Below are 13,322 nucleotides of genomic sequence, written 5' to 3' on the forward strand. Positions count from 1 at the left end.
ACTTAACCCAAATCTACCTTTCTCCTATTTTCAATAATTTTTAAATGTGTATTATGCCTATCTTCTAAGTTATTTTGGGTTGACCTTTAAAAATTATCCTTTAAAACTGTTATTGCTTTTGCAGGTCCACGGACTGTGACTCTTCCTGCAACCTGCAGCTTTTCCACGTTCCTTTTACTTCAGACCCACTGTCCTTGCAACTCCCTGCAGTCGGATAGTCTCATATCTTGGACTCTTCTGAACATAAATAGCCGCTTGGCTTGTTGAACTACCAAGGGGAAATGTGGTTCCAGAGCCAAATTGTGAGTGCCCAAAACAAAACAAAACAAAAACAAAACAAAACAAAACCCTACTCTGCCTGCCTTAAGCTCCCATTCCCTCCCACAGGACTTACAACACTATTTCATTCTGCCCTGGGGTGATCATTGGCCTAAACATTGAGCGCCCAATCCTGCATTCAATCCCACAGCCCCGCCCCGCCCCCCCGTCATAGTCAAGGCCGATTTATTCTTTTGATTTTCCGTGATTTCAACCAATCACTCCTCTCCCCACCCCTCCGACCCCAGTCTCCGGTGTCCGCAGGGGTTGTGCACCCTAGAGTTGCCGCTTTTTGAGAACCGGTTTTACCTCCGCCCACTCCTTCGTCCTCTAGTTTGGGACTTCCAAACTTCTCCCCTCTCCTCCCCGGGCATAGTGCGCGCTTTCATGAATGATCTGGTCACAAAACAAACAAAAACGAATAGAAAAAGAAAAAAAGAGAAAAAGAAAAAAAGCCGAAAACTTCCCAGGGTTTGCCTTAGAATTAGCAGGTGGGGATGGACCCCGTTCCACCACGAGCTCCTCCAGCGCCCGGGGCTCCGGCGTACCCTAAGCCTCTGCGCTCGCGGCCCCGCCCCGGGCCTCCCGTGGGGCTTTAATGACATAAGCAACTTTCCTCGCGCACCCCCCGCCCCGTCTTGGTACGGCCTGTCCGGCGCTCGACGTTCCACCCCCCTCTCTCTGCTCTCAGGTTGGTTCAGCCCCCGTCTACACTGGGGTGGTGCTTAGCCGGCGCCAGACCGACCCTCGACTTCGGAGAGGCAGCGCGGTTCCTCTGGGTGCTTCCGCCTCCCCTTCTCCGGCTTCTCCAGCCTCTTCGGCCTCGTCGCCCGCCGCGGGAACCCGAGACCCCAGTGTATGCCCCACCCCTGACCCCGCTCGCGACATGTCCACTCCGGCTCGGCGGCGCCTCATGCGGGACTTCAAGAGGTAAACCGAGGGGACGGCCGAGGCCGGGGGTTGCGAGTTGGGGCACAGGGCGGGTCCCGAGGCGCGCCGGGCGGGGAGGGCTGGGGAGCGGCCGGGAGCGGGCGCCAGTGCCGGCCTAGGGGGACCCCTGTCTGTCTTCCCGAAGGTTGCAGGAGGATCCTCCAGCCGGAGTCAGCGGGGCTCCGTCCGAGAACAACATAATGGTGTGGAACGCAGTCATTTTCGGGTGAGTCTGCGTTCGTGGCGGTGGCGAGAAAACTGGGGACGCGAGCCGCTTCGGTCTGCGCTCCGGGGCGGGCCCCCCGCGGAGGCCGAGGGGGTAGGGGAAAATGTTTGGGTCTGGCTGGGCCTAGGCGCCTCCCCGGAGCCTGTGCCTCGATTAGCTCAGTTCCCGCTGCCAGGGGGAACCGCTTGGGGTTCTAGGGGGCGGGGCGGGGAGTGGTGGCGGTTAGGCGCGGCGGCTTGCCCTGTGTCTCTGAGCCCGGGACATCCATTTGTAGTGGCTTCCGACCCCGGCAGCGGTGCTGGAGATGGCAGAGCTCGGGATAGCCATCTCAGATGAAGCAGGGAGAAGGGGGCCCCTTAAGTGGGAACTGACCATTTTTCTCTGTGTTGCAGGCCTGAAGGGACCCCGTTTGAGGATGGTAAGAGAGAGTTTCTTTACCCACTTTTCAGGAGACTGGTCATCTGGCGAAAGGGTTCCCAGTCATCCTGGAAGTGTCTCCTGCTTAGGAACCTGCCTCTGCCTAGCCTCTGTCTGCTAAAGGCTTGAGTGGAATGCAGTGTGTGGCTGGTTGTTCTGGATATTGTATGCTTGACTAGAACTGCACCTTTCTTCTTGCTTTCTTAAAAAAAATCTGGGTAAGGCAGTCACTTTTTAAAAGGAGCAATCATAGCACTGGTATTAAGGATTTTTGAGGCTTGGGCTGTGATTCTGCTAAATTCAGCCCTCCATCACTGAATTAGTATAAACCCAACCAGTTGCTGATAGTCAGCAGAGACCCCAGAGACCATCTGGTTCAGAATTCTACCCCAAGGGCAGGAATTGTGTTCAGCAGGTGCTTGGTAGATGTGTGTTGGATGTTGAGTGGATGCGAGAATCCCTTGCATACAACTGTCTGGTTTCTACAATCTGACATTGAATGCCTGTCAGCCTCACTGCTCTAAGATGGTCTTAAATGCCTCATTTGAGTACAGTATTCTTTCTTATTTTTAAGTGAATTTGCAGTGTGTGCTTTCATCAAGACGTTATGATGAGTAATTTCAAAGCAGCTTGACAATTGAAGTTAGCCTTAATGTACCCTTTTGATCAGTGTCCTGCCTATCTGAAAGTACTACATGTACCAGTAGGTACATAATTTTTAATTGATTTAGGTTTAACTTTTAAAAACACGTGTAAATTGCTTTTTAAAAACTTTCTGATTTTAGATAATTATAGATTCATATGCAGTTGCAAGAAATAATAGAGACACCCTTTATACCCTTAACCCAGTCCTCTACCCAAACCCTCCCGTTTGGTAACATCTTGAATGACTAGACCCTATCACAACCAGAAAAATGATACTGATAGTTCTACACTCAGTTTGTGTGTGGTTGTTTTTTGAAAGTTTAATACATTTAAAGGATGATTAAAGTATTTGACCTCATGAAATTCTTTAATATTTGAGGTTTTAAAAAAAAGGAAAAGGATCTTTCTGTTATTTTTTTCCTCAGTGATTTCCTTCGGTCACATAGCATTTATACACACACACACACACACACTTCAGTTTGAAGGTGGGAACAAAAACATTTCTGCAAACTGCTTAATACATACTTATGTTGCTGAGCCGGATTGCTTTTTGATGCTACCAGTCCACAAAATGTTGTGAGGTAAGTCAATTTCAACTAAGTCTGTAATTAATCTCAAGTACTTAGATTTCCCCAGGAAACTGTGGACAGTCACCTGAATATTTTTAGCTTCCTCTTTACCTTTACCTCCTGGGTAAATATCATTACTCTTCAGGGCTGCAAAGAAAAGAAATGACAGCAGGAAACAGTGATTGTAAGGGCATACTACTTTGGCGCGGTTAATCATTTGAACTGATTTGTAGCAAGAAACTATAGCTAGACTTAATTTTCTTCTACCAGATTGGCACTAGTTTTTTTGTTTGTTTGTTTTTTGTTTTTGTTTTTTTGAGACGGAGTTGCGCCCTGTCACCCAGACTGGAGTGCGATGGTGTGATCTCGGCTCACTGCAACCTCCGCCTCCCAGGTTCAAGCGATTCTCCTGCCTCAGCCTCCTGAGTAGCTGGGATTACAGGTGCGCGACACCGCGCCCGGCTAATTTTTTGTATCTTTAGTAGAGACGGGGTTTCACCATGTTGGCCAGGCTGGTCTCAAACTCCTGACCTTGGGATCCACCCGCCTTGGCCTCCCAAAGTGCTGGGACTACAGGCTTGAGCCACCGCACCCGGCCAGCACTAGTTCTTTATACCTGAGCTTTAAATGTACAGATTAACTGTGTATTTGCTTTAGCTGTAGTAGGCTTTGTTTTCATTGGCTTCTTTTTTCCTCGTTTTACTCTGTTTTATGCTGGGCACAGCTTTATTAATAGTACATCACTTTGCTGGGGATTGGCTACCTAAATATTTCAAGGGTGCTTCTCTTAAGTGGTATGAATTGAAAAGGTACTTATGGAGTCCATTATCTACCAGGACTGTCACCTTTGACATTACTGGTTCTATTTTTGATGATGTGTATCTCCATCCTAGCATTACTGAAAGGAATTACTCAGGCTGATTTGTTCTGTTGAACAGTCTGCTACCGATGGATGCTTCCTCAGGTGTCTGGAACACTGTGGCCTGTGGTTCCCCCACAAAAAAAATTTTAGCTTTTTTTTTTTTTTTTTTTGAGATGGAGTTTTGCTCTTGTCGCCCAGGCTGGAGTGCAGTGGCACGAGCTCAGCTCACTGCAGCCTCTGCCTCCCAGGTTCAAGCAATTCTTCTGCCTCAGCCTCCCAAGTAGCTGGGATTGCAGGCACCTACCACCATGCCCAGCTAATTTTTGTATTTTTTAGTAAAGAGGGGGTTTCACTATGTTGGGCAGGCTGGTCTCGAACTCCTGACCTGAGGTGATCCACCCACCTCGGCCTCCCAAAGTGCTATGATTACAGGCATGAGCAGCCGTGCCCAGCCTTAACCATTTTTTGAATACCCTTTATTTATAGTTGGGGAATTTACAGTTAGAGAAAAGACTGATTAGGGATAAGTGGCATAGTTGATTTTGCTGTTTCCAATGTATTATGTTATTAATTAAGAACCCCAAAACTACTTTTGCTTCTTTGTTGTAAACTGTTCGTTATGGAAGTTTCTGGAACAACCAGGTCCTAGTTAGAGTGATGAAATCTTAAGAAAAGCAACACTTAAGGGTATTTTGGTTTAACTTCACACACTCGAAGTAAGAGGAATATATTCTCAAGAGCTTACACCACCAAAACATTGGGGAGAAATGCTTCCTCATCAGAATATCTTGGTATACATGCTAAATACAAAGGTTATGGAATATAATCTTCATCACATAATCTAAAAATTGTTAATAGACATGGTAAGGTACTGGTATTTGCTTTTCATAATAGATGTGTTCTTTAGAATTGGGGTATATATCTTTTTTATTTTTTTTAATTTTTGGAAATGTTTCTGAGTCATAAAATCTTTTTCAAAATGAATCTCTAAAGTCCACTAAGAGTGTTTTAAAGATAAATAAATCCTATGATGAAGAGTTTTGGATATTACTTGAAAAATCGATTTTCAGTCATCAAAAATAATTTTGGAGTTATATGTATTTTGCTTTCTTCTCAGGGGTCACAAACTGGTGGCCAAATGGCAGAAAACACCTGCAGGTGTGTTTTCTTTGGCCAACACAGTATTTTCCAAAACTTGACTTTGTGAGTGTCTTTAGGCAGAACATATACCCCCTCTAGTTCAACCATATCACTCCTTATTGCCATACATCAGTCACTTAACACGTTTATGTAATTTTGGTGGTCTCCCTGTATAGATTGATTAATTGATACTTTCCTTACGATGTCTTAGCCTCCTCGGGAAGATGAACAAAATTAGTATACATTATGTACAACAATGGTGAGGCTTAAATTTTCAGTTATTTTAAAGCCTAGCCTTCTAAATATTCAGAGGGTAAGCTGTAGTCTCAGACTGCATAATACTAATTCTGGGATTTTAAATTCCCTTAACATTTGTTTTAGAGCTTAGAAATTACATTGAAGGTTATACTAAACAGGTTCTGATTAGTGTGACTAAAAGTGTGAAGTTTTTACCCTCTTTTTAATGTGTACCTTGAATAAGATTTGGGTTAAGTCTTAATTTATATTCAAGTAGACATAAATAGGTTGCTTCACTTCTCAAGATATTAAGTGAACTGTTTTAAAAGACTTGCGATTAACTTCTTTGGTAGCTAGGTAAATCACTTAGTTGAACTTCTGGGCAAGTGTATGCAGAAAGCTCAAGTCAAGGAACTTGTGAGCCACCAATATAGGTACTCAACTTGCTTTGAACTGTGAGTGTTTGATGTAGACCTAAAAGTACTGTTTAATATCTGAATGCCTTAATTGTATATTTCTTACTGATAGTTCTGATTTTTGGGTTTTGCCTCCTTCAGCTGAGTCTAGAGATGTGAAACTTTAGAATTATTATAGCAAAAATAGTTGCTCATGGTTTTGGAGCACTTAACTTTGTGGAACTATGCATATTTCTCTCATTTAAACTTCACAACAATGCTGTATGGTGGGTACTATTATTAATCTCATTTTACAAATGAGGAACTTAAGGTTTAGTCAAGGAGAACACCTTCCCCAAAGTCTCACAGCTAGTAAGTACCAAAGCAAGGACTTGGGCCCAGACCTGTCTGACTGCAGAGCTCATGCTCTTAGCAGTGTGTTTTACTGTTTTTGCTTACGGCTTCCCTATGTCTTGCTTTACTACCTTTAGATACCATATTTAGTGATGGTTTTAAAGTAGCTGGGATCTCCATGTGCTATTACATCTGCCCAGTTTTAGAGCAGTGTCTCTTACCCATAATTTAGTCAGATTGCAACATTGATCCAAATGTGTTTACACTTGAGATCATAATACATGAGGAAACTCAAAGTTTTGAACTCTAACACATTCCCGCTTTTTCTTGCATATTATAGTGTCAATAAATACTGAAAAGGAAGAACTGTGCTTTCTTCCTCAGAAAGAGGAAGATTTATGACCAGGTGGTGATTAAGGTGAAGTATGTTCTGATGGACATACTTCCATACTTCTAATGGGCATATGTTTGTCCATTCCATAAGATTTTACTTTCTTTCCTTAGTTATAATACATAGTATCTTCAGGTCTGGCTTTGAAAAGAAAATAGGGAGTAACAATAATTTGAGGAATATAATGTCTCTATATGTTGTATTTTATATTATTTTGAAGCTTTGAGACACTTGTTCATAGTAAGGGCAGCTTTGTTAGCAAATTGTTTCCAATGAGCTTGCTAAAAACAAACTTTTTGATACTGTTTTGTCACAGATCTAGTCCTAGAATGATTATAGTCTTCTCTCTTTTTCTTAAGCAGTGATAAACCTTTTAATGAGAACAAAAAGGAAATAAATTGCTAACTCTGAAGGAACCAGTAAGAAATACACTGAAGTATGGTCTGTTGTTTTAGAATAATTTGTTAAATGGACCAGAGTAATATAGTGGAACATGCATCACTTTATACCATATAGTAACTGATTCGTTTAAGTTTACTTGAACAGATTTCAGTCAGGAAAAAACATTGCTCAATTGTTTTCTTCAATTTATTTAACAAACAATTGAAAATAATATTTTAAAGGACATAATCTCTTCAGATCACATCTTAACAATTCTTGAATGAGATCCAGTTTGTCCATGCCTTGTAAGTAAGTTTATAACCTACTATGCTTTAGGGCCTCCTGCTACCTTAGGTTGACATATATTTAAGAAAAATAATTTCATTTCAATAGTAGCATAAACATTAGAAAAATAAATTTGCTGGAAACATGAATGCAATCTAAACCAAATGTGATTTTAAAATTATTTCTGCCATTAATTCCCTCCATATGTGTGAATAATTGAGTTGATTTTATAGTGAAGTACCTTATGAGCCATACTTAAGGGTTTCTGAGAGGGACTATGAAGTTTTTCCTGGCTTAAATTCAATTAAGTTTTCATTATAGGGTCACTATGACATGAAAAGGAACCAGTATGAACACTTTTATACTTATTCCCTTCTATTTTAAAAATAACTTGATTATGGATTTGTATTCTGGCATTGGTTTTTGAACCTTTGTGCTTTCATTCTTTCTAGTCTGTCTAAAAATCACTGGCGAGTTTAAGATGGCAGCTGACTAGGCCTTTGAGGTCTTTTGGTCTTCTAAAGGAATAACGCCAAATTTTGGGCCCAGTTTCTTATTTTAAGGATGTTTTCAAAATGTACAGTGGCTAAAATCTTGTAAGCAGTAATTTTGTGTTTATGATGGCTGTCTTCAAGTTTGGGGGAAACTAATGGCAAAACAAAAAATCACATTTGAGTAGTTCTTAGAGCAATTCCTAGAGATGTATTTCTTACCTGGCCTTTCCTCTCTACCCTGTATCTTTGCATTATTTAATACTTGGAAAAACCCACATAGCATTAAAAACAAAGTACTACTGAACAAAGTGATAAATACATTTTCTTAAATCTTTCTTTTCTAACCACAGGAACATTTAAACTTACAATAGAATTCACTGAAGAATATCCAAATAAACCACCTACAGTTAGATTTGTCTCTAAGATGTTCCATCCAAATGGCAAGTATCACTTTTAGTACAGTGTTTTAAACTACTATAGTGTTTATTATGGAGTATTCCACATTTCCTGTGTATTTTGTGGTGCCTGAGTATTTATTTAGGCAGCTTGCTGCTTCCTGAAAGCTGAACTTGTTCTTGGTTGTCTGTGGCTGTCTTGTCCTAGAACTGAAGCAGTGGAGGTATTTTCCCTTTGCTTGGAGTCTGGGAGCCTCCTGATTTTGATGGCCTTTGTCATTTACTTATTAAACAAAATGAAGGATGCTCTTGAGGTTTCCTTTTAATGCTAGGCCAGATTGGGATAGTCTTGTGTTGTAATTATTTTCACTAGCGTTTAGAAAAGTAGTTTTCATTGGACGCATATCAGAATTACTGTGGAACATTTTAAAAATACAGATGCCTTCGCCCCACTCCAAACCTACTGAATAGGATTCTGTTGTTGAAGGCCAGGCATACGGTATGTCAGAAAAGCACCACAGGTGATTCTAACTTACCACTTTGCACTTTTTAAAATAGTAGTAAGCCTAGAACAGCTTGCCTTTTATTTAGGTTAATGAAGTATTTTTCAGGGTATCAGATATGTTTATCTTTATGCCAAAATGAAATCTTGTGAACTCTGAGTGATCTTTTGTTATTTCAGATAGGGGATACAGCCTACAAATTTGGTGGAATGAATTTCCCACATGTCTGTGGATAGCTAGGGACCCTGTTCAAAAATGTTTCTGATTTCCTGGATAATAGGGCAGCCTTTTCCAAAGGATGAACACTAAATATCTTCCAGTTTTATACTGATCACATCTGACATTCTCTGATCATCCTGATTATTTCACTAGTGGTGGTTATGACCTATCTTTTTAGGCAGTTAACTGGGAAGCAACATAGGAATCTTTAAACTTCAAAAGCGAAGTATTCTTGACTATTTTTGTTTTGTCTATAATGTTAAAACCTTAGTGGTCTTGTTACGTTTAATGTACCTACTTCTTTGTTCTTAGTCTATGCAGATGGTAGTATATGTCTGGACATACTTCAGAACCGTTGGAGTCCAACCTATGATGTGTCTTCCATTCTAACATCCATACAGGTGAATTTTTCCTTAATGTGACGAACTATAATTTTAATATGTTTATATTAGCAATTGAATTGTTTTTGAAAGTCATAATGTAATAGATCTTTTTATTTTTGGTCAAAGCTTGTTTGTTTTATAGATGAAAAGTAGACCATTAAGGCCCAAGTCAGCTGGGTGCAGTCGCTCACACCTGTAACCTCAGCACTTTGGCAGGCCAAGGTGGGAGGATTGCTTGAGTTCAGGAGTTTGAGACCAGCCTGGGCAACATAGTGAGACTCTTCTCCCTTAAAAAAAAAAAAAGCCGCATATATTTTCCTAGCTACTAGCAGATTCACATAACTCTGGGTTTGTATGCTAAAGACAAGAAATGTAGCTGTACTTAGGACAATTCAATTGAGTGTCACTACCTTATAAAATAGTTGTTTTGCATTAAGGAACTGACATTTTTAAAAATTGTCTCTTTAGTCTCTGTTGGATGAACCCAATCCCAACAGTCCAGCAAACAGCCAGGCTGCTCAGCTGTACCAGGAGAACAAACGGGAATATGAAAAGCGTGTTTCTGCAATAGTAGAACAAAGCTGGCGCGATTGTTGACCCCGGGTACAGTTTAAAGAAGCTGGCCATAAGAAAAATATATATTGATGTGTTTGTCACCTCCCTACTCCTGTCATTACATTTACTTTATTAAAAGCAAAATAACTGTTGTGCTGTTTCCATCTTCCTTGCCAAGTTTTCCTACCCCTTCTACCCTCTCCTTAAACATCAGAAAACACCCTCTATGAAATCAAATGTACTGTACCTGGGTTACTTGCAAAAATTACTAATGCTTCAGTTTTTCTGTTGTATTTCATTTCCAGTTTTCAGGCAGTTATTTTTATTATTGTACTTTAAGCTTTTAAGACGAATTGTTATACAAGAGGTGCTTATGCTTAGCTTGATGACCAGGATGTTATTTTTAACAAAATGATTGCTGAAGTGTTTCATCCTGGCTGGTCCTTCACTTGTGTTGGATTTAGAAGTGAATGTGTTTGGAATATGGCCTACAGAGAATAGAAACAAATCCATGTAAACAATTTTGAAGGAGGAATGGGAGCTAAAAATCCTGTGATACTAAGATCTCAGTCATATGAATTACAACGTAGTATTTACTGGCAAGAAGGAGAAAGTTGAAGGACTCAGCTAAAGGAGTACAGCAACTGTAGTAACTGACACATCCTCTCTTTGCAAGCTGCTGACTGGGCACACTCATGCTGTTTCAGAATTATTGGTCTTCTGGGTTTTTGCTTTTTAAAAGAGGTGTGGGAGCAGAGGAATGGAAACAATCATAAGTTTTTGAGCTAGGGAAAGTTGGAGCTCCTTTAATCTTTTTAAAGGATCAGTGCTGCCCTAAGTGAATAAACTCAATTGTCCATCTTTATTTTAGAGTTTTAATGAATTCAAGGAAGGGAGCATAGCATATCTGTGGCAAACTATTTTCCACTCAAATCCTGAGTTATTGCTGCATGCTTTAATTTCTTCCCTTTCAGCATCTGAGAACCTTAAAGCCAATGTCTGCGATCTTTTTTTGGATATTTATACTTTTAGATATATAGTACCTTTAAGTAGCAGTATGGGACAAGGCTTGTAAATGTTTTGTCTAATGTTCTATTGTCACCTTTTATGCATTTATCATCACTTCCAAATCTAACTTTGCACAAGTAACCCATGTAAAAAAAAATGTACATTTTTCAAAAGTTGTAAATAAAAATAACCTTAAAATTTCATAGTCAAGGTATCTTTTTTTTTTTTTTTAGCTCAGTATAAACTTTTTGTATTGGTTTCTTATTGGGATCTCATATCTATTCATTTCCCCCCTCAAACATTAAGGTAAAAGCAAAAATACTCATTCTGGGAGGGGAAAAGACAAGACAGATACTTCTGGAGAGAACTTTTTTTTTCTTTCCAGTCATAAGTGGTAATGCTTTTTAAATATATTAACAGAATATGTTGCCGGGCACAGTGGTTCACGCCTGTAATCCCAGCACTTTGGGAGGCCGAGGCGGGCAGATCACGAGGTCAGAAGATCAACCATCCTGGCTAACACAGTGAAACCCTGTCTCTGCTAAAAATACAAAAAGAAATTAGCCAGGCGTGGTGGCATGCCCCTGTAGTCCCAGCTGCTTGGGAGGCTGAGGCAGGAGAATCGCTTGAACCCAGGAGGCGGAGGTTGCAGTGAGCCAAGATCGCGCTACTGCACTCCAGCCTGGTGACAGAGTGAGACTTCCTCTCAAAAAAAAAAAAAAAAAAAATTTAACAGAATGTAAAATTATTAAATAAAGTTACCTCAGTATACATTATAATCAATCAAGGGAATGAAGTTATGGGGGGTGGGGGGGGGGCAGGGATAAACCAACCTAGGTATTTATCAGCACCCTCAGAGACCAAAATCTAACTTGTTGATCCTGACATACCACCTCTTTAAAAGCCCTAGCTCAAAAACAAACAGTACCAAACTATTTTTTTTTTTTTTTTTTGAGACGGAGTCTAGCTCTGTCGCCCAGACTGGAGTGCAGTGGTGCAATTTTGGCTCACTGCCACCTCTGCCTCCTGGGTTCAAACGATTCTCCTGCCTCAGCCTCCTGGGTAGCTGGGATTACAGGCGCTCGCCACCATGCCCAGCTAATTTTTGTATTTTTAGTAGAGACGGGGTTTCACTGTGTTGGCTAGGCTGGTCTTAAACTCCTGACCTCATGATCCACCTGCCTCGGCCTCCCAAAGTGCTGGGATTACAAGCCTGAGCCACCGCGCCCGGCCTAGATGGTATTTTAAATCCTATGTAAAGTTTGGGAGTACAGATATCCTCAATCACTTTGATTAAACAAAACTACTTTCTTCTGAGGAGCAACCCATCTCATTTGAAAGAGGCAAGGACAATGACTTTGTAAAAACTACCACCTCTTGGTACTTGTTTGGTTGGGTGGATGGGGCTAAATGAAGTTAAGTCCTTATGACACATGTATCTCACTCATCTTTTAAGACATGGTACTTGAAGCCTCAGTATGGAGTACAATCTGCACTAATTACCACATTACTTGGATTGTTTCACCTAGGAGCAATGTCCTTCAATTTGCTTAATAGTTTCCCTCAAATCCATTTCTGCTTCAAAGTAGAACCACATTAAATTTTTCTATTTGGTGGGTTAGTTTTACATTAACTTTTTCATCCTGCTATGTGGCTGAGTGCTTTAAATATTGACACTGTTAATCATACCTGAAACAATGTAAGGCGAGACTCAGAATGGTCAGGTTTAATAACTTTTTTCTTTTGTACACCTCCTGAGAAACACTATACCCAATCTCTTTCATAGGATAATCCGTTTAAAACCTTACAACAGAGCCAACAAGCTGACCTCCCAAAACAACATATGCATGGTCAAAGGCACCACAAACCATTCATTTGAACATTTCATGCTAATTGCCTCTTTCTCCCTTTAAAATTTTTAACACCACAGGCTACATGTATTGATAACAAAGTTAATGAAAACAAATTTGCAATGTCCCTTTTTCAAATGGCAGTCAGGTTTGAACTTTTCAATTCTGCACGTGCTGATGTGGGGAAGGAGGTATGATGAAGAACCAAAGCTGCAATTAGAATCCTTTATTTAGGACCCATCTCCAGCTTCAGGGGTTACTCATAGCAAAGAGAATGCATTGTATACTACTAAAAAAGAATCCCAACAAAGTGCATGATATTGCCATTCATTTTGCAATCAAAGGGGAGGAAAAACATCCAAAAAGTAGATCTGTGAGACTAAAAGCTAGATATAAAATGGAAAGAACAGTTAGTTCCTCAGTATAAAAAACACTTAATCCAAATAAAATTTGAAATTGCTCATGTACCTGTACAGATTTTATAGGAAGGTTACTGGGTTAAGAATGACTACATTTCAAAGAAAGGGAAAATACAGTAACCAACTGAAAGGGGACAAAATGGAACAAAATGGAACAACAGCAAGCTTGTCAGCAGCTCATTCATGCCAACGCCATTCTCAACATTATTTTATCCTCAAGCAAGGTAAGTGATTTTGCTCTAATTCTATATCAGTATCACAGATCCTAAGAAGTTAGGCAATCTGGCCCCTCAAATCCAGTAACCAAATTTGTATCTACTTGGCGCAATTATTTGGGAGCCTTCCT

General features: G+C 40.5%; 1 protein-coding gene across 2 annotated transcripts; it reads left to right on the top strand.

The window, feature by feature from the left end:
• Positions 1-514: 514 nt before the first annotated feature.
• Positions 515-10,910, top strand: UBE2A (ubiquitin conjugating enzyme E2 A). Of its 2 annotated transcripts, XM_004064779.3 has the most exons (7): positions 515-809; positions 1,010-1,248; positions 1,394-1,474; positions 1,867-1,892; positions 7,995-8,084; positions 9,074-9,162; positions 9,613-10,910. In XM_004064779.3, the coding sequence occupies exons 2-7, from the start codon at positions 1,205-1,207 to the stop codon at positions 9,739-9,741; spliced, it is 459 nt and encodes a 152-aa protein (XP_004064827.1). In that variant the 5' UTR covers positions 515-809; positions 1,010-1,204; the 3' UTR covers positions 9,742-10,910. The 2 variants fall into 2 exon arrangements, with proteins under 2 accessions (XP_004064827.1, XP_063559176.1); XM_063703106.1 differs by having other exon boundaries at positions 611-1,248.
• The last annotated feature ends 2,412 nt before the right edge of the window (positions 10,911-13,322 follow it).

This window comes from Gorilla gorilla, chromosome X (genome assembly GCF_029281585.2).
Source record: "Gorilla gorilla gorilla isolate KB3781 chromosome X, NHGRI_mGorGor1-v2.1_pri, whole genome shotgun sequence".
NCBI lineage: Eukaryota > Metazoa > Chordata > Mammalia > Primates > Hominidae > Gorilla > Gorilla gorilla.